This window comes from Diuraphis noxia, unplaced genomic scaffold (assembly GCF_037042655.1).
Source record: "Diuraphis noxia isolate RWA-SAM2 unplaced genomic scaffold, SU_Dnox_SAM2 contig0004, whole genome shotgun sequence".
Classification (NCBI taxonomy): Eukaryota; Metazoa; Arthropoda; class Insecta; order Hemiptera; family Aphididae; genus Diuraphis; species Diuraphis noxia.
The window spans coordinates 7,017,501-7,045,427 of NW_028301714.1; the positions used below are offsets into that span (position 1 = coordinate 7,017,501).

Sequence of the window (27,927 nt, forward strand, 5' to 3'; positions counted from 1 at the left end):
CGCCTAGCCAAATCGATCCCGACACCACAGCCGCCTGTACAGAATCACTATCGGTGGCTGTGGTGACTGCACGAGTTCCAAATCCATCACCCACCACCGCGAAATTATAGGATAAAAATCAGAGGACACAGAGGACATTGATACGAGTTTTATATTACGGTGGTTTTAGAGGGAAAACGTTCGCGTTACGACGAAGATAATGTGCGCGTGACACGTCTGTGTTTTTTTTTTTCAAATATAATTACTGAAAAACTTACAACCGTTTGAAAAAATATGATTTTTGTATTGGAATCATCGTATTACATATATATATATATATATATATACAGTTTTTTCAATTACGGGAAATACAAATTCATTTAAGGTAGATAATTGTAAATATTATACGGTTTACTGCCCATGCATATGAAGTTATTTGCATTCGATTCTAAGTCATAAAATAAAACGCGCAAGGATAATTTGGCATTTATATAATACCATATAATACTACGATTTCTTTTATCAAATATTAACAAATAACATAGCCCGCGGCAACCTGTTGGTTATACCTAATCATAACTCGCGAGTGTAAAAAAAAATGAAACTAATCAGGTGAAAAATGCAACAGGGTAGGTACGAAATAAAAATCACTGTAATAAGGTCCATATATTATTATTATTATTATTGTCGTCGTATAAATAATAGGTACATAGTTTATCCCGTCGATAGCAGAAAAGAGTCAAACACGCACGTAAATATATTAATGGAGATTATTATATATTTGTATGGCTTCGGCAGATTTATACTTTCATCACACAAAGAAAAAACCGTTTCAATCTCATTTGTTAAACGATTTTTTTTTTTACTTTTAGTTATTGTTATATATTATTATTATTCAATTCAGGGATCGCTTATTGTTGGGGTGAGGGTTGTCTGGATCAGAATTTTAATTCGCCTGTACGCGTTTTAGCATCTGCCACAAAGCACGCGCGTATGTTATTAATACACACGTATATGTATATATATACAACAGTAGTTTCGCGGTGAAATAACAACCAGATTTTGGTTTTCCGCTCGACACATTATTATTTTTCCGCGGATATCACAATAATATAAAATAATAACGATGCATCAACAATACGTGTAGTTTTTGTTGTTATTGTAGTTCTAAACTTAAAACGAATATGTATACTCTGTGATGTTTAAATAAATTATACATTTATATTAGGTATATATTATAATGGATTAGCTATATATATATATATATATATATATATATATGTAATGCAACAGTTATAATAATATTATGGGATGTATTTTTCTCGACCCGAATTCGATTCTGTTTTTATTTTCTTTCCGTTCGTCGGATTTTTTCGAGTTATATGTACTCCACCGACACACACGTGCCATACGTATTTGTATGGTAGGTACATGTTTGCAGGCAGTAAAAAAAAAAGTGTACAATAGGTTTTCTGTTCACATACACGCGTGTATGTCGGCTTTGTGAAAAAACAAAATTTTAATATCAAAGTCATAACCGTGTTGCGAGGGGGTGCAATTGGAATATAGTAATATATTATATTGTGCTATATGTATACGTGTGTGATGTATGGGTGGATGTGTTTGTACAGCGTCGGTAGTGGTGTACCTATTGAATTGAAATCGAAATATCGCTGTATATACTACTGCTACTCTCTCTCTACTGCTATAATAATGTTGAAGAAGAGAAAACGAAATCCATTAGCGACTGAAAAAAGGTCAACTTGCAAGAAAACTGCAGTAAAAGAATCGATGATCCTCCCGGCACAGAACTCTTTTATCCCTCCTCTTTGCGATGACGTGCTCAGTAATAATTAATGAATTCCCGCTGCATTTGCGATTCACCATCCATTCTGTGATATATTTAAACGTTTTTTTTCTTTTTTTGCAGACGCCACGGCCAAAGAACCATCGCTGATCATCCGACCAACACAGCCGAAACAGGTTAAGCCGATTGGCTCGTCTTTGATATTGAATTGCCAGCCTGACGTCGATCAACCAGAATTCATCACGAATCTCAAATGGCTAGATCCGCAGAACAGGACGATCGATCAGACCTCGTAAGTATAATGTTGATTTCAACGCGTTTATATATGTTTGCATATCGCATATAACCTTAGACGCAATTTAGGGGGAGGGAGAGAATACCTTCCTTAGCACATCCAGTTTTGAATTCCGTACCGCATCCATATGCTTTATTTTATAAATAATTAATGTATTGTGTAAAAAGCTTAAAACACAAAATATTTTGTTATAATTGGTCGGTGTTGCGGAGTTTGGGGGGAGGGGTTAAAATTGATCCATGATCATAAGACCAAGTGAAAAAATATGTGGTTTCGGGCCCCTAGTTTTTTTTCATTGAAATTGAGCAGATGTTTCCCATATAAAGCTGTTTTTTATGGCCTGAGCATCGATATAACTATGGCCATTAGTATGTTATTTGTGGGTGAGTTACAACTGGCTTTTAGGATCACTACGTTTTTATGTTGTGGCGTGGATTCTTCGCAATGATCCCGGGTGGTCACCCATCCGGGAACTTGCGTCGCCGCACAACACTTGACCGCAGCATACGCCGCAGTGATTAACCTCACCACAATAGGTTCCATGCATTTAAGCTGTTAATGTGTGCGGCTGCACTATCGCGTTATAGCCAAATGTTATAATATTGTTATGAAGTTGTTCTGTTGCGCTGAATAGTTTTCATAATTTCTATCAAACGATCGGCGCCCGTGTTTTTGCCCCACATGCAAATATACGTGTAATATATATAAAGTTTCTGATGCGGATGCGGCGTCTACACTTTTACATCTCTCACTGCAGCATAATGATGACTCGTACTTATGCGATTTCCGGTAAAAATATAATTCCAAGTCGATGTTTATATTCGATTCAAAAACTCCGAAGGGTGGAAGCCGCAGCCGATTTATAATAATAATAATAACAATATAGTATACACAGCAATAAACAACACGTGTGTGCCGATGATACAATACAATATAACTCGATTTTATTACTCTATTTTCCGCCCCAAAATCGCGAAATGGACATGCGGTCGTCTGCCGTCCGCACAATTAAAACGTCATCAGACTCGTATATTAGTCGATATATATATATATATATATAATATTTACATTTTATCGGCGGTGGTTTGCTTGTATTCATTTATACGGATAATAATAACGCGCTATATAATATTTTACGCATTTTGACGTCGGATATGTGCCGTTTCAGGACCGCCGGAGCGCACGTGACCACTACGTTTACTTCCAGCAACAATTTGGGGCTGGTGATAACTGGTCTCACCGAAGCCGATGTGGGAACGTACACGTGCACAGCCACCTACTCAAATTCCGAATATCTGGTTCGCAGCGTGATCATCGACAGTTTCTGTAAGTCGTCCTCCACAGCATCGTCAATCTATCTCATTATCGTCCTTCGATCGAGTTGTCTGTATCAGTGTTTCCAATTTTTCAGCCATCCCTCTACTTATATATATATATATATATATATATTATATGCCAACATAGAATATAGATTTATTTATGAATCAAATATTGAAACCATACGCGACCCTTAGGGGTCGCGACTCCCAGGTTGAGAAACACTGATCTATTTACCGCAGTTATATATAAAATTCTTACTTTTATTGTCGTTGGTATTTTATTGTTTTGCTTTTTCTGTGTGTATTTTACAAAGACGATATCACGTGGGTGGACGCCCCCACCGAACAATATCCGATCGCCGGAACTAGTTACAAAGTGCGCTGCAAAGTCAAGGCCAATCCCGCGCCTCTGGTCGACTGGTACAAGGAAGACACCAGGATTCAAGACGGTAACGGATTCGTCAAGGACATTGACGGTCTGCTGATCCAAAACGTCACCGCTGAAGACGATGGCCTGTACAAGTGCCGTGCCATCGTGTTGGACACGGGTAACATCCTGGACAGAGACATCAGAGTCGAGGTGAGTGCGGCAATATTGTTTAGGTATTTGAAATCGTCGAAATTTTATGTTGCCCCGAGCACAAATCCGTTCGCTAAAGTTCGATTTCAATAGACAATTTGACTAACCGATGCATCGCGATGGTGGTTAAAACCTTGCCACGTAGTTTTTGAAGAACTTCAAAAATACATACACTGAAGACATACAATTTAAGTAAAAAATCAAGTATCAAATCAGTAAGCTGCAGTGCTCAAAAAGTTTGTTTTTAAGAATATAGTACCTATATGTTTTGCATTCTTGCCGAGTATCCCATCTGCTAGCTTAAAAATAATTATGTGTTCATTTCACGTTTTCGTTCCATAATATGTTGTATTCTATAATTATATATATTTTTTAAATTGTTTTCGTTAATATAATCAATTTAGTTTATCATATTTTTGCGACGTCGATACTTGGTAGTGAATATAATAGCTGACCGCCAAAGTTATGCACGGTAATGCGGGTGGGTCAAATCAATGACAAATATACTTTTGCGTAGAAGGTGGGTGGGTGATAATTGAACCGAGTTTTTTTTTATGAACTCGGCGTTACATCAGGTCCACGTGGCTAACTATAGTATTCCTGATATATCCATAATAATATGTTCAATACAATAACTGTTCTCCTATCGTGTGCGTATAGGTTCACATCCCGCCGACGTTCGCTCCCGACCAAGTGTCCCAGCTGGAAGTGGTCGAGGGTGAGATGGCCAGCGTGAGATGCGCGGCCAACGGTAAGCCGGAACCCAAGGTGACGTGGATACACATGCCGGATCAGCGAGACTTGAGCGAGGGCACTGAAAGGTATTCTGTGAACAAGCTGACGGGTGTGTTGAGCCTGAACCGTATCAGCCGCACCGACAACGGTCAGTTCAAGTGCGTGGCCAGCAACGCAGCCGGTCAGATCGAGCGGTTGGTCAACGTGGTCGTGCTCATTAAGCCCGAAGTGCTTGATGTAACCAACGTGTCCGTGCCCATCAACACCGAGGCCAGAGTCAAGTGCACTGCAAACGGCAACCCACTGCCGTCGATCATGTTCAGGTGAGTCGTTGGTCAGGTTAGGTTAGGCCGATTGGCTGTTACTTAATCGATTGGCTGTTATGAAAATGATTGATATAACCATCACAATATATTTTGAGATGCATATCGTAGATGTGACTTTGTTTTAAACACGATGATGACAAAAAATTTACAAAAACAATAATTTAATAAATAAAATAATAACTCGATGTATCATAACTCAGTTATGTGATGCCCAAATATTATATTATCTTCCATGTGAGATTTATTAGCTCTAGAAGGTGTGTGAACGTTCGAATACGATACACATCAGCTTTACTGTAGGGTTTTTGTATAGGCAACTTTAACGACATTATATCGTAAATTTAAATTTAAATCTTCTAAGATACTATATATGTAGTACATTGTTAAATTTAAACTGTTGTGTAACTTATTAGTGGTCTCATTCAAGTCCTGTTGGAAGTTGTTGCGTAATTACGATGTCTCAAAGATAAAGTTTCTGGAAAGAACCAAAAAACTCATGACTATTGTTTCGAAACCAAATTTCTTTCATTAAGTAAAGAAAACCTTATTGGAGCCTCATAACTTTTTTGATATCACTTTTACTGCCTAGCTATTTAGTGCTATTTTAATCAAATTCTCTCTTCTGCCTAACACAGTGATGTTACCTACTGATTGATTGACTCTCACTGATCGATTTCATGTAGTTCCATCAGTGGATGATAATATATTCACCCGAGTAGGTACACAGCAGTATCTCAGTATTTATACAATTTATCTAAATTCTTTTATTATGCAAATATATTTACAGATAATATTTAATAAAAATATGTTGAAAAATTGATTTCAATTTATTAGGAGCATCGGTGCATGTCTGCAGCGAGAAACAATTTTATAAAAAAATTAAGAACGTGCCTGAGGCCATTCACTAAATTAATTTACTGTTATACAGTTATTTCGGATCACGTGACAAACGACATCAGCAATGATATAGGATTTTCCTGAAATATAATTTAATTTACAATATTATTGGTATTACTAGACCTATCTTCTGATATTTTTCTGAACATAATATTTCGTTTAAATGTCCATATTATATTAAACCATTTTAAAAATCGCAGGCCTGATGTCCTCATCATGTCATCTACAATAAATTCATTTATGGATAATGTGTAGGTTTATATACGTATATATGTATTATGTATAATATGTACATAATTCATAGCACGATAATATTTTGTGAAGTATTGTAAAACTATAGACTTTATTATTCGCGAGACATACCGGCGATGTTGGTGAATAAAAAACGTCCTTTACTATAGATTTTTCATTTCACGGTTGTCTGGCTTATAATATAACATAATATGTAATATAACGTTATAATATACGCACGTGATTCCGAACGTCCACTGCAAACAACCGACATAAATATACAGCGACCCCTCCCCCCTCCCATCCGTGACCATTTCCCTCGATTTTCCTACACATTGCACGTGCGTTTCTTTTACTCTTGTTCGGTACACTTTATTTACCTACCTATGTTTTATTTCGTGTATCTTATAATAGTTTTCCGCTGTAAAAGCAAACTATACGTATCAGTCTAAAATGTGTTTGTGTTTTTGTCGCGTTCTCATTAGAAATTTCGTTTTCTAAGTCGTACGCGTCGTAGACCTTTACCACAGCGTTGAAATCGTCCCGTCAAACAAACAGACTCGTCAATAACACGAAAACTAAATAAAATCGTACTTTAGCATACACTCACGTGGTACCCTACTGTTGAGCGTACGACAATTCTTACGTTTGCCTTATCATACCATAAGTCCATATAAACGTAGAATGATATTACTGCCGTTTCGGCGATGACATTATATCAGTGGTGGCCCCAAGTTGTGGCTATCGTCTTCTTAAAAAAAAAAAAAATTAAAAAATATTTACTTATTTATATGATAAAATGTATAAATTGTATTTAAAAAACATTTTGGCTCTTGATATCATTGTGTTTATTTATGTGGCTCGTGGACGTATTCATGTTGGCCACCTCTGCATTAAATATTATCTTTGATATCGCGATTCCGTGGACTATGCATTTTAATAATAATATAATTACTACCTATGTTTTGTTTGAACGTGGAACAGTCGAGAAAATTATCATCGGGATAAGCTATTATACCGCGTGTACCTGTTATACAGGGTGCAACAGAAAGACCTGATAAAAAATTATGCTAATTAAACGTAGGTATGACAAAAATTTTTAATATATTTGATAAGTAAGTATAATTTAAAAAATATACTCATGTCAGCAGATTCTCAAAAATCATATTTTTGAAAAAGTTATAACGTTCATCTAAATTAATTTAATCAAAAAATATTGAATTTAAAAAAAAAAAATATAAAAAATAAACTTCTTGACTTAGATAAATCTTTTTCCCATCAAAGGCTACTTTGAACTTATCCAAAAAATGTTTTCTTAAATTTTATAATTTATTATTTTCAATACTATAGCATAAATCAAAATAAATGTATTATATACATTTATAGCGCTAGGGTCACTTAATGAACAAAAAAAAAAACAAATAATTAAAAAATATTAATTTGAACAAAAGTCAGATCTATCTGTTAGACCTTGTATACCTGGAGACGTTTTATATTATATGTTTAGGTTTTATATGATAATATGGTTATACGTCGCGCATAGGTGCGTGTTTGTTTAATCCGATTACAATTCTAGAATATTATACGGTTAGTTGGGAGTTTTCATTGTTTTAATTACTAGTTAGTACGCCATTTCCGGGGGATGGGGGTAGTAGATACCTACCTAACTTTAACGGCGTGCACGAGAACTTCAACGACCACAACAAGTAATTTCCCGTCTGAAAACATCGGAAACGCTTCCGATGCTGGTACAATAAGCGATCTCCGCATACTCTGTTTCGAATAATCAGTAAAATAATAATAATAATAATAATATTAATCGTTAAAGTTTTTAATTAAGTTGCTACGATGAGCGGCGAAACGCTACTGTATGAAACGTTTGGGCACTTCGAGGAAAAAGGCGTTTATATATTATAATGTGTTTTAAAGATCGTTGCAATGTAATACAATTACGAAGATGATTACAATATTATATTATTTATTTATATATGTGCGAGCACATTATGCTATATATTTTATTCCACAAACAATAATATAGTATACATTATTGAATCTCAATAGTATTAATTTATTCAGTATCAATGGCATATTTAAAACTTAATTTTTTTGATTTGGGAGGGCGAAAAATTTATAAAATTCTATGTAGTAAATATGTACTCAATAAAATTACAAAATAAAATCAATTAGTGTTTTATTTTACTTATTTATTCGTTAGTTGCTTCATAAATTTCAAAAGTTAACCCTCGGTGAATTAATTTTTTAAGACAAGACCTCAACATTTTCTTCTATACGATTTTGACACGATTATTTTACAATAAAAAATAATCTCTGAAACTCCCAGCACCCTCTCCCCACATCCAGTAAATACGCTTCTGCACCTGTACCGTTCGGTGTATAATATGCATCCACGACGAATAATATAATATTAAAATATTATTTTTATTTTTAATTTATTACAACATTACTTATGCCAATATTATATTATACGTCGTGGAAGTAAGTTCAGTTTAAATAACAATATTGTCTTTTCTTTTTGTTAATTCGATATCGATAACCATTTTGAAGGAGTTAAATGTAGGCAACTTATTAAGTGCGTTATGTATGAGTTTTTTTGTTGTGCGTAGTATATAAGTGGTTATTATTTATATATATGGAAAAAATAGTTTGTGATGTATAACATAATAGATTAAAAAAATAGAAGTACCTATGCGAGGTGCATATGAAAAAAACATGTTTTTGTCCATCGTACCAATTAAACTATTGCAATCCATTAAAAATCTGAAAACATGTTTAGTTTTTATAAAGTTCAATTGATGTCGAACATATTATTTATTTTCGATTTCGTATAATATTAATGATTAAAATCAAATTTTAACGTGCAGTGACAAAATGCGAAATTGGATAAAGTAGGCATCTAAATTGAGTGATTAACCTAAAAAAATTCATACCAAATTATCGCAATATAGTTTTCATGTTATTTATCTCGCCACTATAGTATTTTTTCTCGGTAAGATGCTCAAAATATATAGGCATGTTTTCTACTCAAAAAACGGTCGGTATTGATTTCAATAAAACTATACTGTAAATCTCGATATCGATAATTAAATATAAGAGGCGGCAGTGGATGCATTTATTTCATATAATATTTCATGTTGTACAATTTTAATGACATTTTCACTAGGTTGAAAAAAATGAAATCCATAACAAACATACTATATCACCAACGCGTACTCCAAATCTAATCGTGATCAAAACATTCATCTAACAAAAAACCTGTGCGCAAAAAAAAAGTCGAGGATATCTACGACTACAAGACGCGCTTCAGCGTGTTTATATTAATGTCTTTAAATACAGTTATAATTTAATTTAATTTGATCATAACTTTTAGAATAAATAACGTAGCCAAGATTAACTCGGTAATACTTTGCTTGTAAATCGCGCAATAAACAAGAAACTTTTACATTTTGATGTTGCTGTAAATTTAAAACAAAAACATTTTTTTTTTTTTATAAATAGAGTTGCCATTTTTTACATTATGAATGTGTCACAACCCAATTTAAAAAAAAAAAAATAACAACAAAAAACAGATTTATAAACTATAACCATTTAAAGTTTGAGGGGAGAAAAATATAAAATGCTGTAACACGGAAATAAGCCAAAAGATAAAGTAGTCATTGCTGCAGCAGCTATACTACCTACCTATATATATATATATATATATATTTACTATCGTTTCACTTTTTTATTCGAACACATCAGAATTTTTAACTAATCTGAGTCTGCTGCTGCAGAAGCGTACGATAGAATAATACGTATATTGTATTGAAGTCAATATTATACATTTCGAGACGCGCCGAGTTATAAAGACCACCGCCATCGAAATTTAATAATACTTATAGTATACCTATTACCTACATGAAATGCATTTTATAATATATAATATACACCACGAAGACGCAGATGCCTGCCACCTCATCTACCCATGTTCTTCATAAATTAAAAAGTTATATCGGTCGATATCACGCGTTGATAACGCGTATATTTGTTCTTTATATTATTATAATATTCTCTAACGGACACCACACTACAGCAGTAGTGACGGTATAATAATAATTTACAAACGAATAACAATATAAACTGCATCGGTGTAATAATATATAATACGCTGCTATAACGGTGTGGTTTATAGTACGCTTCGCCTATTATATTATGAACATTTTACTAACCCAAACTGTGTACTAAATAATTACAGGAGAGTGGGCACGAACGTCGTCATAAAATCGGGAATCGAAGACTATCGCATTAGCGTGGAGCACGACACCGTTGGGGACTTGGCAACGGCCACTCTTGTGATTAAACACCTGAACCGATCCGACGATGGACTGTACACGTGCATCGCGCTGAACAAGGTACGTATATACTATGCGACATTTAAACTGTCGTTATTTACTATTATAGGTATAAAATATAGCTGTTTAAGCATCTATACCTATACGGTTCGGCCATTGCGGATGAGCCGTATTTGCCGACTGTGGTACGTCAATTATTAAAATTTCTATCTGCTAAACGAAGCCAACGACCCAAAAGCCATTATACTAAAATAACATAACCAATATTGACGGTGGCTGTTTGTGTATATTATAATATAAATGTATATATAGCTAAGTGTACCGGTTGATCCGTTTAATGTGTGATATTCATTATTTCAAAAACTATTTTAGATTTTGAAAGTTTTTTTATAATTTTAAATCGTTTAAAAACGATATTTTTGTAAAAAAAAAATTATAGTTATTACGTTTTTTTTTATCATTTATGGTTTTTTTTTTTACTTTTTACTCTTTTGAATGATGATATATATTTTTAATTTCTAATTCTGAAACAGAATTTAGTACGTCAAAGTATTCAAATCGAATTTAGGAAGAATTTATAACTATAAATTTATTATTATTAAAATTAATCTAAATCATAATTAGCAAAGTGGAGTGAAGCAGCAGAGGTCGACCCTGGTCGATTACTCCGCTCATCTTAGAACTAATAAACAATTTGTCTGAAATTTAATTTTTATAGATCGAGATACTCAGGGTAAAATTTTGCTTTAGAGTAATATAATATTGTATTTGGTGTTTTCTGAAATTATGATTCGTATCTTACATAAAAAGGATCACTCCGTATATTATTTTAATTCAAGTGATATGAAACACATACAAACACTAATCGGAGGTGAACTGATCGATATCTGCAGAATATTGTTGTTCATTGACGTTAAGACCGTATTGAACTGTGCTTTATAAATAATATTATAAAATAAAACGATTGTAAGCCGCCACCTTAGTTCGAAAATTGTGTTATAGAGTTCATCGAAATGATCCGTGAAATTTTTAAAAAACTTGTCACACACACACGACTAGGTATATTTTTAAATGATTGGTTACGTATAGTTCGAATTTTGATTCATATTCAACAATACAAATAATATATATACTTGTAATGATTTTTCCTAAATAGATTTAATTTAATTTGTCAAAATTAAATTTTCATTTAAAAAAAATAAGAAGTTCGTATTACCGCACTTGAGACTTGGCACATGAAAAATTTAAGTATATAAGGTATAGAAACTAATTTTCTTAAAGACGAAGACAATTTCGAAAATAGGAATTCGATTAACTTCGTCGTCACATAAAAGTTAAAATTTGATTGAGCATGCGACCACCTGTATAACCACGTTTTACTATTATTACCTGTAAATAATTATCCATAGTTATTTATTGTATAAATATAATCGTGAATTTCGTAACGTCTCAGGGCGGCGAAGGGACGAAAAACGGACATCTGACCGTCGAGTTCCCGCCAGTGTACGCCAGCAACATGGTGAAGGAGGTGTGGACGTGGAACCGGATGCCAGTGAACCTGTCGTGCATTTCCGAGTCGCTGCCGAACGCTTCGATCACGTGGATGCTCAACAACCGTTTCGTGGAGGACGACATCAACGTGCAGAAGTTCGGCAAGGGCCCGTATAGCAACCTGTTGGTGACACCGGTGGATCAGCACTACTACGGCGTGTACTCGTGCCTGACGAAGAACATTCACGGCGAGAACACCGCGCAAATCACTCTCCGGGAAGCTCACCGTCCGTCCAAAGTGTCTCAGACCAAGTTCGAAGTCATCACCGGTAAGTGCAGCCGCGCGGGCGTCCCCGACCCGTCCACGAAAATCGATCCTCATTGCGATCGGCGATGTTTACAGAAACAAGTATCTATATATACCACGTAAATTCCACCCGACCGACTTTTAAGGTCTTCTGCGGACTTGTAGGTATTTATTTGCGTGACAGCCATACGCGAATTACGTTTTTCTACTAACCCATACGGAAATACGATGTAATGTAAATTCCGATAATGGCGGTGTCGTTGAAAATCAAAAAATTATACGTATGCATTTGAAAATAATTGTTAATGGACATATCACATATAAGTAGGTACTATAGTTGTAGGTAGGTATACGGCGTACAATCAATTGTATTCGACTATGATTATTGATCAGGTGTGAATGGTGTGATGTATATAGTTGTCTGCATTGATAGATATCGGCGGTGGAAGAGTGGCTTAGCCAGCTGCACCAAATATCCCATTAGCCCCCTAAGCATCACAGACAGCTTTTTAGTTGCCGAAAGCCAAACTCGCTCATATCTCTCTAACTTTGTAATGGATTTCCCCCTATATTATATGTACCTACCTATATTTATTTATAGTATTGCACTTTATACTACGCTAAGTGTCGTCATCATCGATTTATTATTTTTGGAACATCATCTTTACTAGATAATATCATATTATATAGGTATTACATTAATATTGTAATAATTCAAAATCAAATATTCGAGCAATAAAAATTAATGTTATAGTCAGTCCCATATTATTGAATGCGTCATCGTGTTATTTATTTTGGTTTCAATGTGAAAAGTTGAACGACATAAATGGTAATTTTTACAAAATTACCATTAACTTACTTAAAATATTAAGATAAAAATAATAAAACTAAACTGCAGTTCACAAAATATAGCGTTGGGGCAGGTGTTAACATGTTTTTTTTAGGTAAAAAAATCGTGTCGAAAGAATATTTACATATAAATCCCATAACCATCTTTTTAAGGGACCTGATAAAATTATGTACATTCAAAAAAAAAAAATTATAATGTTCATTGTCATGACTTTTTTGTCTAAACTTGATAGATATTGTTATGTTTATGAGACATTATTGATTTAAATGATACATTTTTTTTTATTAACATAATTTAACTGTAATGCATGTTTTGTGATTTATTAAAACCAAAATAATATGAATCCAGTGATTTTCTTTTAATGAAAAAACAATTAAAAAAGTTATGGATTCATTTAAGAGTGCAATAGAATCACAAATTATTTATCTTACCATAAAAAGTAACGTGCATTTTCTCACTAAATATATTTTAAAATTAAGAAATACTTCATTTTAGTTAATGGTAAGTTTTTTGGACATTATTTACATCAATTTTATGTAGGTATATATTTTGTTCTCTTATCTTATTCGTATATCATATTTTAACAGGATTAAATAAATGTCTATACATAATAACATTTAATTTTCGATTTGAGTTATTATTTTTTAATCGAGCTGTCATCCTGAGCATTAATTGTCAATAGTTGTTGCATGACACAGATAATAATAATTATTAATATTTTCAAAGAATTGATATATAGCATTGTACAAAACCAAAATACGTGAAAAAAATTGTTACCTTTAAAAGAGGGGAACTTTTATCGTGCAATAAAGTTTTGTTTTTTTTTTCGATATCTGCAGCAGCCGCCATAATGTTAAAAAAGTTATTCGAGTTTGAAAAACATAAAAAATAATGGATTTAAAACAATAATAACTTATTTTTTATTGAACAAGTGATATCCATTAAACAAAAACTATATTGAACAGTCAAAATGTCCTCGTAAAAATCTGGTGTTGCTCAGCTATACTGTAAGGAATGTATAACTCCCGCGAATAACCACCAATGCTCGTGTCTATATAACGGTTTTTAATAAACATTTTACGGAGGTTTCAAGTCCCCTTGAAGTGTTAATTATACTCAATAAACGTTAGCCCAAAAGCTCGCCCTGCAGTTTTTTGTTAATACCGATTTTGTTTCGATAACTGATCTATATGTGCTCTTTTCAGCTACGACGATTTCATTTGGTTTCGTGAGCCCGACAGACACGGGAGGTATCAAAATCAAAGCTTACGCCGTCCAGTACAAGGAGGTGAAACAGTCGTGGGATGAAGGTCGCAACAAGTCTTGGCCAGTGGGTAAGTATCTACTGCAACTGTCTGCAACTCGCAATTGGCAATTGATAGTGTAAATAGGTTAAATCGTCTGCCTGTAGTGGAGGGAAAGCTCAGCTTTTCCCAAGCTGATTTATGGAGAGGGAGCATTCCGGTTTTTCGCAACAATAAAACAATTCTTCGCGTTTTCATTTTGACGACTATAACATTGCATAATATTTTAATTTTTTTTAATTTGAAACAGCGTGTACAACAATAATATTATACCAACGTCGAGATTACTTGAAAACAACTAATTTTTATGCCAAATTCTTACAAAATAACATAAAAGTCATGACCTGATAGTACCTACATATATATACCCACGTATTATATATGTAACCATTACCACGAATCATCTGTGTCTCGTATTGGTACTTAGGGTCAAAACAATTTCATATATGCTTAAATTTTAATTGTCCAGGCACCTTTCGTTGAACACAATTTGTAAAAAATTCTTATGAACGCCACAAAATTCGTGTGTTTATCGTAAATAGAAGGATACATTTTTTAAATATACTTCATAGAAAAACAAATCAAATTTTCTTAAAATATGATCATTTTTATTTAAATATTAATGCTGCGGTCTTTTTGTTTATTTTAGTTGTTGTATTAATTCATAATGTTATAACTTTTTTTATTGGTACCTACAATTTTTTTCTCAAGCTCATTTTTAAAATGAAAATGCAATTTATATAGAAACCAATTGTAGTGCTTATTTTTATGTAATTTGGAGGAAATAGGGAAAAATGCACGTATCTACAACAGTTGTTAGATTCACCTGGTATAGTGCAAAATCTGGCACTGATAATAATATTTTAATGTCAGAATACTTATGTAAATCAATTTTGTCATCAGTTATTTTCATTGCACGTAATAATATGCATTTTAAAAATTCTTCTAAATAAATGTGTACAACAAATTAACATATTCATATACATTAAATTAGACACGCCCTACATACTGGAAAATCTGGAAGCGCACAGGACCTATACATTCAGGTTTGCCGCCATCAACGACGTGGGTACCAGCGACTGGAGTCCCGTGGAACAGCGCACCATGCCCAAAAGGAGTGCTCCCGAGGAACCAAAAATATTGGTCAACAAGGACGTGTACACCGATGATTACATCAACTCGCCTTATGGCAACAGCTACGAAGTGAACTGGAAGATTCCGGCCGACAACGGGGAGCCCATAAACCTGTACAACGTTCGGTATTGCGTAGTAAGTGAATATATAATATAAGCACATAGTTTATAGGTATGCATATTAAGTATAATGTATAGAGCCGTTATATTTACCCTCCCTCAAATTTTAAACTAGGTAATAAAAAAAAAAATCTATCAATAATTCTACTTATCTTATATTTATAATGATTCGTAAATTTATAAATTGCGAAATGAAAATGTGTAAATCACCACGAATTATTATTTATTATTTTTTTTTTAAAATTAAAAGTGGACATAATGTAGCTATAATTTGATACGATAGCCAGCTCGTTTATATATACTGTAGACTGATAGCTGCTTAATAGATATATCAACGTGTTTGATAATACAAAAAAAAAATCAAGTCATCGCCCCTCCAAAGTAACATATTGTTACTATTATTTTTATATTTTATCATTTTTTTTTTTTAAATTTCTTTACTTCATATACATTTAAATTTCGTATAAAAAGCAGATTCTATATAAGTTATAAGTAGTATAGGTTATAAGTATTTGGAAGTATAGATGAGCATTACATAAACTCAATCATTTTGCCCTTTAGATGTGCCACTCCGTTCTGTCCATTTGTTATTTAATCACATTTTCTTTTTCGGTGATATAATTTATTAATATTACTCCGATTTTGTATTATTATATTATCATACGCTCGACTTACAAATGTTTTTTTTTCCGGTCGTAAAACTATACATTTTCAATAATTCCCAAACAAACTATCATTTTTTTTCATTAACTCCCGCCATTTCGTGTTTCAGGCCGAAAAGATAAATACCATGTGGGTAACCAGAGCAGAATCGTGCCGGAGCGAGGACCTCAGGTCTCCGGACAAGACTTCGTTTTTGATGGACAACCTAAACGCCGACACGTTTTACAGAGTGGAAGTCAGAGCCCACAACGAAATTGGATTTAGCGTACAATCGGAACTCGTCTTCAAGACTGCCACCGGTGAGTACCCGATAATGATATTATAATAAAAATACTTCATATGACAAAATAATATTTTTGAAAAAAACATAATATTTCACTTGTATGCGCTAACGAAACGCTAGTGGTTTGCGCTGCGGTGGAGTTTTAATGAACATGCAATACTAAAACGTTTGTACTCTCATCGTCTCGTATTTATATATTATTTATATGAGCTCGAACACTCTGTATAATATATAGGTAATATATTGTACCTACAGATCAGAGATGGGTGTCCGCGGAGCATCGCTGCAATTTCTTTACACATATAGTACATAATAATAATATGCTCGTGATTGAAAACGTTTCTATATAATATGTACGATTTGATTAAAAGTTAAAACTTTCGTTTTTGATTAACGTAAGTGCATAATATACTATTATTATTGCCTACGCGTTTTTATACTTTGATGAGAAAACCCGTAAAATTCGTCGAAACATTTTTTTTTCTCTACATTATCTTTTAAAACGTTTTCGTTTATTTTCCAAGCATAAAGTCACAATACAAATACCTAACTAATAAGTACGTTTTCGACTGCACAATATTATTATCGCATAGCAACCAATTAGTACTTACATAGGTATGTATAGTTATACGCACAGCTTAATCGTATACTCCATGAGAGATCGTTCGCTCTCGAATAGAACGTACATATTATATACCTACCTACCTATATACCGTGTTTCGGCGGTGTATTCATCAGTTAGCAGCATACCACGGTATAGCGTTATTTACCGTTTCTAATTAACGCCAAAGTTAACCTTAACGAACGAACGATTTGGCGTAAAAATAATCGCCTGCACGTTCGCCGTAAACACAAACACAAGTCCGTGTTAACCTACCCGTAGTGTAAAATATGTGAATTGTTAGCTATATAATATGCATATATACAGTGCACGTCGCCTCGGTGCAGTGTGTTCATTATAAAATTGAGATTCTCGTGTGTCTTTCGAGGCGTCCCCCCGCAAAGCGCATCTATACTATGTTACAAATTGCATATTATTCGAGTACAATATTTTCAGCACGACATGACGTTATAATATTGTATTTGCATAAATCATTTTTTGTGAGACATTATAATATTATAAAAACGTTATAATATACTGTGATTGGTGATTGTAATCTAGGTGGTACGTAGCGACATTAAAAATATATTACATCACATTCAACGTGTGGAATTTGTGTGGCGTTTTTATTTAATGTTTTTTTTTTTTTTTTTTTTTTTTTAATCATTATATTGTTTTGATATTATTCTTATTGTTTTTTTCCATCATATTTTTTGTATTCTTTGTGCTGTTTCTTTACGTATTATTTTATATTGGTAGAGCTTCAAAAGATTTATAATATTCTCTTTGGCAAACGGGATGCGTCTGCTATTTTTAAATGTTTTTAACTGCATGCATGTTGGGTTATTAAAAACGTTTTTCGTGTTTCCTATTCATTTTATAATAATAATATTACATAATCAATCATTGTTGATATTAACACGGTAAATATTTAATCATATGCGTGTGTTGTTCATTATATTATTATATTCAATAAGAATATTATAATATATATTATAGGTATTTAATATGAAATGCTGACAAGAAAAATATGGGTTGTATGATTATTTAGTTTTTTTATTTTTACTTTTTTATGGTAAAAATACCTTTTATTCAGTGAATTATAATTATATTAACAATAATTGTATTCAAAAAAATGTTATCTACTTTTTTTTCGTATACAGTTTATAGCCTTAATATTTCTAGAAATTGTTTATCTTTTCTTATTGTCAGCGTCTCATACTATTATGATACACCTATCATCACGATATATGGGTACCTATATCTACTTATAACATAATATTAATAAAATGTGCTTTTCATTAACTCGTCAACGACTTTCTGCTTTAGTACGAGTATGATATTTTAATAATTTATATGTATGTAATATTATAATAATATACGTTATACCCATCATAATATATGTATAGTTTGTGCATATATATATAGATTTAACGTCCCGTTTAATATAATTAATTACAGCAAATACCCAACACAATATTATTATGCTACCGACTGTGCAGTGCGTAATATATAAACGCCACAACCCCGTAAATTAACAAACACAAAGTTTAAATGTGCACGGCGAGACTTTCACCATCGACTTAAAAATCTTGTCAACGCGCGTAACCCTCTAGATATAACAGTAATAAAAAATAATAATAACGGCGACGAAAACGTAAAGTGATGTAGTATTATAATAGGTACTTATTCAATTCTCGATAGACATTATTATAATACGAGTAAATTCCGCTTACAAAAAGGGGGGGGGGCTTTTTTTGCTGTTAGTATTACGGAAAACCCGTTTCGAAACGGTACGCCATACTTTTTTTGGACGGACAAAATGAGTGGCGGTCGCTAACACCGCGCAAGCCTTTTGATATTTTTACCGTATACCTACCTATATATAATAGTGCGATGATGTAGTAGGTAGATACTGTTGGACGTGTCGGCTGGCCGAGGAATCGTGTCGATTTAAATGACGGATTAAAATAGTACAATATATACATACCCCCACCACCCCCTTCTTGTGAACAAGTCGCGATGAAATGTTTGTTTTCCAAAACGAATATGATTATCGGGCGGGCCGATCAACCGTCGAAATCATAAGTTGAACATATTATATTTAAATAGGAAATATAATATTTAATACTCAATGATAATAATATTATTCATCGTATATGATTATCAGCTAGTGTATGTACTATTACCGTCGTTTCCTAACCCCGCTCGACAGCCTATGGACTGGTTTATTTTTACTTTACGTTTTTTTTTTTTATTCACCCGTGCTGTCTCCACACAAAATGCATACCTGACTTTTTTTCTCTCTTTTCCCCGAGACGATGTATTCTCTGCAGAAACACGACCGCCCTTGACACTTTTACAGTACCTATACGGCAATAATATATATATATATATATATATATATATATATATATAAATAGTCAGGTATAATATAATACATTTCAAGTGTTAGTTTTACATAGTTTGCACGAACTTTCTTCTGCCACAACCCTCGCCGCCGACGACGCCATCACCACGCACTCGCCACTCATCTCTAGCTTATACCCGGAAACCACCTCGCGAATATACAACTCGCCACCTCGCGCGGGCCTTACATCTTTTTTTTTAGTTGTATATTATTATTATTATTATATATAGTAGGTAGTTAAGCGGTGTGCGTGTATGAGCGTTAAAAATCTCTCAAAGTAGCTCTGCTGCAATAAAAAAAAAAAACAAGCGTGACGACCGAGCAACAACCCGCCTGTACAGGGCTGGGCCTTTTGTCCGCCGCCGTCTTTATATTTACTCCAATTTAAAAGCGACTGTGTAACGAAAATGGCTTTTAACGTCCGTTGCCGCCATTGAGAATTGTGCGGCATCAACGACGACGACGTGAAGAGAAAGTGCGCATAATTCCCAGTTTTAACGCTGTTTATATTTTAAGTGTATATATACAACGCGTGCACCGTTCTCTGCCTCTCTCCCTCTCTCTCCGAATTTTCTCCATTTTATTTCTGCAGCTAACACTGTGTTATTATATACAGTTGTGATAAATGCGTCATTCTCTTGCCGTGATTCGGAAAAATTTAATTATTCAAAACACTGCTTGTCGAAACGCTGCAGCTTGTAACAAGAATTCCCTTTGTTTTGCGTGGAAACAAAGTGACCGACTGTACGACGACGACACGTTTATTAAATATACGTGTTCGTGTTCTTTCGTTAATATTATACATATAATGCAAACACTTAGCTGCAGTAAAGTAAGGGGAGGGCACGATTTAATCCGCCATTTCCATCCACCTCCCCCCTGCACCATCTCACGACAAAAAGAAATTGTAATTGGGTTTTCATCGAACTCGCTTGGAAAAAATCTCGACACGTGTGCCCACAACCGACGGGCTTTTATTTTATTTTTTATCTTATGATGTGTAATGATAATAGCTTACTTCCGAAGCCAACTGCAGTTGTCCTGTTACTGGCTCATCGTTATACCTTCCTCCCAGAAGCAATCGTGTTCCAATAGATTCGCTCTAATATAGTTTAATTTGTATACGCTGCATTCGCGGTGTCCCAATTTATATTACGCTTTGACGTGGCTAACAAGTTCAACCCTTCGGTGTCTGTACAACATAATAATAATTGTTATTATTAGCGTGTTGAACGATAGGTGAAAACGAACAAGTCGTAAAATAGTTTGTTACATAGTTTCCGGAATTGAGTTTATAATAGATCGCACGCGAGAGTGTGCTCGACAAAACATTTTGCGGTCCTCGCAACAACGATATCGTTGTTACAAACTATAATATGTTTATTAGGGCTGAGGAATTTTAATTTTTTTTTTTTCATATTCGTTTAGAAATGACGTAGAACAATGTGATTTGTCTGTATCTAATTATGTGTCATAGCACTAGCAAGACATAATAGGTATCTATGATATTTTGTACTTTGCCTATATTTACTCATTAAACTGCACATAATTGCATATATTATTTTGTATTAGAAAAAAGATAAAAACATATTTTTTTTTATAGTAAAGTCATGTATCTTACTATAATTAGTACCTATAATTGTCATTTACACGAGATTAAATAAAGAAATTTTCTGTATTTGTGTACCAAACATTTTCGACGAGATAATTTCCTATTTTAATCAAATACATTTTATTTTGTCAAACTCAAACTAACATCAAGACGTGTTTCAGCATCTAATTATAATATTTTGAATAATTATGTATCGGACGACAACGCGAATACATAAGGTTGTGGTATATTATAATAATGTATGAAAAATTGTAATCGCCGTTACATTGACATCAAGCGCACGACAAAGACTAAAACGACTGATAAAAAAGTAACAAAATAACAATAGATAATAATTGACTACAGCAATAACCTGTGCAGCTTTTTTATATTAACCGCATGGTATTTCAAAGATTTTCCTTTTCAATTTAAAATGCCATGTTGCATCACTGCGATTTGGTGGTGTATCGATTTGAATTCGTTTGTATAATATACATTTGAATTTTGTTCTAAAAAAATATTGCAGTGCTTCAAAATGATGAACAATTAAAAATATCCAATCTTACAAAAGCTGAAAACTTAAATTATAGATATCATTTCTAGTACAAATAAAATGTGATGATAATTTAAATTTTTTTTCTCTCGTCACGATCTAATAAAAGTGGTACGCTTACTTAGATAATATTATTTTCAAAATCCTAAACTTTCGAGAAAAAATCCATCAGCAGCATCGTGTTATAAAAACAATATTATAATATACCACTGTATTTATATACCAACAGCTATACCACCCAATACCAGTCTGTCGCTCGATTTTCTGTCGAAAAAATTCGACAAATGTAATAATAATAAGTAATAAAAACAGTCATCGTAACAATAACTGTAATTAAAACGTAATTAGCCGCATCCGTTCAGGGGAGGATGCGGGGTGCGACCGACACAGACCGGATGCTACTGTTGGTATACAGTCAAGCTGTTCAAACATTTACACATTAAAAACAATATATATATATAGGTATCTCAATTATTCTAAATAGTCTTATTGAGAATATTTTATTATGTGTAGTCAATTATAATGATTTATCGATATATCTTATATTATAAATGATTGAGCTCCGGTTTTAGATACACGAACGATATTAACATTATATTGTTATTGTTGTTTTTGTTGTTGAGCGTTTTAGTTTTTGCGCGGGGTAGTCGAGATGATGTGTGACGCACTATTTTAGTCAAAAACCGTATTTCTCATTTCCTCTTTCAGTCTTATTATAGTTTTGACAATTTCTCGTCGAACTTATAACAATATTATTGTATTCGTTAAAACGCCTAAACAATTTGTATACTAAATAGCCGTCCTTACATATTTATTTTTATTTGTTTATTTATTTTATATCGTATACGGAACAGAAAAAGACGTCATCAAAACCTTTTTAAAAAAAAAACAACAACATTGTACACCGAACACTTTAAACGTGTTACAATTTTTTAATACCCATCTATTAATCATCAGGTATTTCAGTTGTTTGATTTGACATTATCGTGTTAACAACGATCAACGCGTAATCGTAAAATAATAATTCATTTATTGTGATAAGTAATTCATTTAATTTTACTAGTGCCCATCACATTTAACTCTTTTCTGAATCAAAATAATATATTGCATTCGTGCAGATAACTGTATATATAGGTATATAAAAACAGTGAATCGTAATGGCGGAAAATGCGAATATAATATTACTGACGGAAACGAGTCGTATAATCGCAAGAATAGTAGCTGACATAACTGTCTATTATTTACACGGTTCTATTATTTGTTTATTTTTCGTCCTCTTCGTCCTGCCACAACTTCTCCTACACGCCGGGATAGTCCTTACGTATTATTATTATTATTATTGTTGTTGTTATTGCCGCCGTTGCCGTTTGTCTCGACCTTCCGTCTTTCAACAATAGTCAAAACACACCCTTTTGTTTGTTTGCTTATATTTTGTTTATTATTATTATTATTATTATTGTTTATTTGTTTTTCTATGTCTGCGAGCGTAATATCCAAGTGTGTTATATGTTGTGATTTACAGAGCAAACCGCAAAGGTGGCCGTCATCAACGCGGCGGCGACCGTTAACCGATTGGCCGTACGCGATTGTATTGTCGCCTTGTCGGCATTGAGCTTAGCTGCTTCCTTTGGCGGCAACCGCTGGTGGTTGTGCTAAAAAATAAAACTCATGTGAAACGTTTTTAGCATAATAATATTATTATTATTATTATTATCATTATTAATTTTTTTTCCGTTCGACTTACAGTCGCTATGATTTTTGTTTCATTTTTTTTTTTTACAATTATTCCTCGTAATTAATAAATTATTATTATAATGCTGTATTCACATCTATACTACGCTAACGATAATAATAATATATTATCATTAATCGTTTTTTTTTCTCACCGACAAAATATTATTATTTACTTGAAATAATAATACTTAAATAAGATTATAATCTTATTGTTATATGACTGCTAAAATTGAAACGTTTAATAACGGTTAGTGTTTAATAATATTATATATTATATTTTTACGTGCAGTACCTACGCAGATGCTGCACGTGGTAAGATATATATATATAATAATATTATTATATTATTATATTGTGTAGATTTTTAAGCCTTGTACTTGTCTAATATTATATTATATAAACAATTGTTGTGATAAAAATCGTATAAATTTTTGTAATGTATATGTGTGTATGAACTACGAATCTCTGGACGATATATTGACATATATATAGGTTTTTCTTTTCAATTTTACTCTGTATAGTCTGTCTCTTTATACATTCGTTTCCCTCCGCGAGATTTTTGTTTTCGATTTTCGTACAATATGTTAATAATAATAATATTATTCGTCTCTATTTCAAAATGTGTTACCGCCCAGTTTCGCGTTTTATCGACGCCAGTCATGATCATCAACGCACTGGATAATCATCGCGTCCCAGTCGTCCCACTAAAAAATTATATGACCATTATTAGGTTTCGTTCAATCGATTTGCGTCCATGTGCAGTTTGATGAGCGATTATTACTCATATTTTATCAGCTATGCTGGAAATGATAATATTATTAACTGCAGTTTACCATTACAGTTGTACGACGAACTCTGCGGCCACTGCGTATAAAATTATTATTCGCTATAATGCATAACCCATCGTCTAGACTGCGAATTTTACCGAGTACACTCGTATGGGTAGTTGATTAAATACCAGGAAAACGTATTTGATCGTCAAAAACCATCCCGTCGATATTCGTTTACACCACTCCCTAACATATCGTTGGGGTACCTACTTTATTATAATATTGTTGTATGATTTCCGACCTAATAATAATATGATACGTTTTTATACCATAGGTTTTCTTCCCCGCATCACGCCGACGTCATAGTGATAATAGATTAATGAATTATGATATTATAAACTATATATAGGTACTACACCATCGTGTGTGTAAATATTATCCGGGCTTCATGGCATATAAATAATACTATAATATGAAATAACGTAGAGACGAATAATATTATTATTCGTTTAAACATTATTACCATAATATACCTAATATAATTATTTTAATATAGCGAGTAGGAGTCATACATATTATTATACATAAGCTATGTTTTTATTTCATAATTTTTCTTTTTCAATATATGATTAAAAAAAAACAATTCTTAAGATTTAAGTTTAACTCACTTTTTTTTAATAGTCACCTGTTTTAGATAAATGATTTAGATATTAAATATCATTATTACTATGTATAATTTGACACTGATTTTATTAATATACCTTATACCATTATATTGATATTATGATAACTATTATTATTATTGTATACTAAAATACGATAAAAAGTGTAAACAAAAACATTCACTAATTATGTTTTAGATTCTCATTAAGTAACTATACATAATATTATATGTAATAAAATAATGAAATTTTGTTGTAAATGCATTTAGAGATCTATATTATACTTACATAATTTTTATTTAAAAAAAAACAAACTACGTATATAATATATATGTATAATGTAGTAAGACAATAATAAACGTATACATTTTTTTTTTAAATTTTTCAATGATTTGTGGTATTCGTTTTTCGGCTTGTGGTTGTCCAAGAAAAACTTAACCCCTAGAAATATTGTAATGTTGGGGTGGTTATTTTATCGCCGGACAGTCGCATTATTCCTCGAATTAGGTAAAGGTGAATAGCCAACCTAGCCGCAGAAGGGTCTGAGTTTTAGGTTAGGTTGGTGTGGTTTAGCTACGAGGGTCGTGTGTTTAGAGATATCGATCGTTCGGCGATAAAAAAAAAAAAAAAGGATATACCTATATAAATACCCTCCTGTGCGTACTCGCCTGTATAATATTATATTAACAACGGTGCAACGAAAACTGCAACTGCAGCAGCAACATCATCGCAACGACTACAAAATTAATAATAATACTGTTTTAAAACACGACGATGACGTCGTGCCCGAAGAGGTAAGAGCATGACGCGTTTACGGATTTATAATATTAAGTGCACGGTATTCTCACTATATGTATGGTATTAAAATAATTTTTTCTTGCTTCTTCGCACCCCCTCATCACAGCAGCCCCTGCTGACGACGAAATCCGATAGCCGACGACCCGCCGTATACATATTATTATTATTTGGTATCATAATAATAATAATAATAATATCGTATCGGATGACGGTGATTTCGGATTTGTCACGTGGGTATATGTAGTTTTATACATCATCGTCACCACTGCAGACGATGTATATTATGTAATTCATACGACTATACGCGACGCACGCATACCCACCCGCATATATATCAGCAGCTAAAAAAAAAACGTTTTGTTTCCTTGGCTTTTGCACTAACGCTTCTTCGGTTTTATTATATAATATACTTACTTTATTAAATTTGTAATAATTTTTTTTTTTCACTTACACGTCTCCGCGTACAACACGACAACGATAATATAGTGATATGAGCCATAAACAGAGTGACATTGTGGCCACGTTTTCCGGCGAACGAGAGATGAGCGACGAGACGATGCGAGAAAACAACAAATAACATCTCTCGTCCCAACATAATATTTTTACGTCCTCGTATATTGTTGTTGTTAGTGTTGCACGCTTTGCAGCATGTTCAAAATATGTGTATAATATAGCATGTGTGTGTGTGTGTATGTGTGTATGTGTGTATGTGTGTACTTACCTGTGACGACACCAATCACAAAATTACGAAAACTCATTAATATATAATATGATATGATTTGCGGCTAACTTTGTTTTTTTCTTCCACTTACGACAATAATTATAAATTATTATTATATATCGTACATAACATTATAATATTATTGTTACGTCCTATTATACTATTATACTGTATAAGAAAACTGCATCTCGTCGAATGCGCCTTTTTTTTGCGCGGCGCACGCGCACATAACGATAATATCATAATAAACGATTATTCTAATCATATTGAGCGCGGCGAAAATACAACAATGTGGCGTTAATATTATTATTTTAGTTAATTGTTATGTTAATTATTATACACCGTAATACGCAATGATGACTTATCGTGTTCGATTTCAGGCGTGGACATACCTCCCGCTCAACCGCCGTACACTAACCGACTAAGCTCGGTGGTCATAATCAGCATCGTCTTGGCCGTCCTGTTCACCGTGTTGGTGGTCATCGACGTGTCGTGTTACTTCGCCAACAACACTGGTAAGTCAGTCGAACCAACGGTAACCACGTACTAACCATAATATTATTATGACCGGATACATTTTTTAGCCATAAAAAACAAAATAAAAAAGTTATAAATTAACGTGTGTCCTTCTGGTTTTTGGATTTCAACTGATATTACATGAAATTTCCTCTGTTGTTATAACATGATAAATGTATTGTTTTTACTCAAAACCGTGAATGTGAATGATCTAACAATATCGGTTGGTAATCGTCTTGTATATTATATATAACCCTGAATGTCTTGAACACAATATAGATGATGTCAGCGCATACGTTGTACATCAAAACAGCTTTTTAGTGTCTATGAATCGTTTTAATTTCAAATGACAGTATTAAAATATAAAATAAAAATTAGTAAAAAATAATACGACTTTTTTTATTTCGTACAAATGCAATTATTTCATCGTATTGTAAGAAGTTAAAACTCAAAATTTATATTTAGTCAAGTCCTAGATAATGATCGTGTTTTCTACAATAGTTCTCTAACTGTTTTTTTTTTTTTTTTGTTCTACAAAAACATTCTAAACCAATATTTTGGTCAATTTGAGTAACTTTATTGTTTAATATCCGGTATCACATATTATCGGATCGGCCATCATCGTTTTCTCAACCTTGATTTCTGAAAAGAAGTTGAACAAAAAGAAACATATTATGCAATTGGCATGTGTAGATTATGGTAACTTTTAAACTTTAAATATTATACCCAATTTAGTTATTATCAAATACTGACTTTTATATACTTAAAAAGGAACCATTATTTTTTAATGTTATATATATTATAGTTTTTTCAAACAATAAATATGCAAACGATTCATGTCTTGCAGTTATATCCAATCTATTATTTTATTTATTTATAGGGAGTTATATAATTTTTCTTGA

The 27,927-nt window shown here is 32.9% G+C and overlaps 1 protein-coding gene across 3 annotated transcripts in view; it reads left to right on the plus strand.

The window, feature by feature from the left end:
* Fas2 (neural cell adhesion molecule fasciclin 2) overlaps positions 1–27,927 on the plus strand; it is a 192,583-nt gene that overhangs the window by 146,386 nt on the left and 18,270 nt on the right. For 2 of the 3 annotated variants that reach the window (XM_089227825.1, XM_089227827.1), the window contains exons 2-11: positions 1,910–2,078; positions 3,250–3,407; positions 3,715–3,980; positions 4,641–5,038; positions 10,422–10,578; positions 11,972–12,338; positions 14,372–14,500; positions 15,465–15,739; positions 16,496–16,685; positions 26,890–27,024. In XM_089227825.1, coding sequence (XP_089083951.1) covers positions 1,910–2,078; positions 3,250–3,407; positions 3,715–3,980; positions 4,641–5,038; positions 10,422–10,578; positions 11,972–12,338; positions 14,372–14,500; positions 15,465–15,739; positions 16,496–16,685; positions 26,890–27,024 — 2,244 coding nt within the window. Of the gene's footprint in view, positions 1–1,909; positions 2,079–3,249; positions 3,408–3,714; positions 3,981–4,640; positions 5,039–10,421; positions 10,579–11,971; positions 12,339–14,371; positions 14,501–15,464; positions 15,740–16,495; positions 16,686–23,346; positions 25,371–26,889; positions 27,025–27,927 lie in introns of those variants that run through there. The other variant, XM_015514883.2, reaches the window with a different exon arrangement.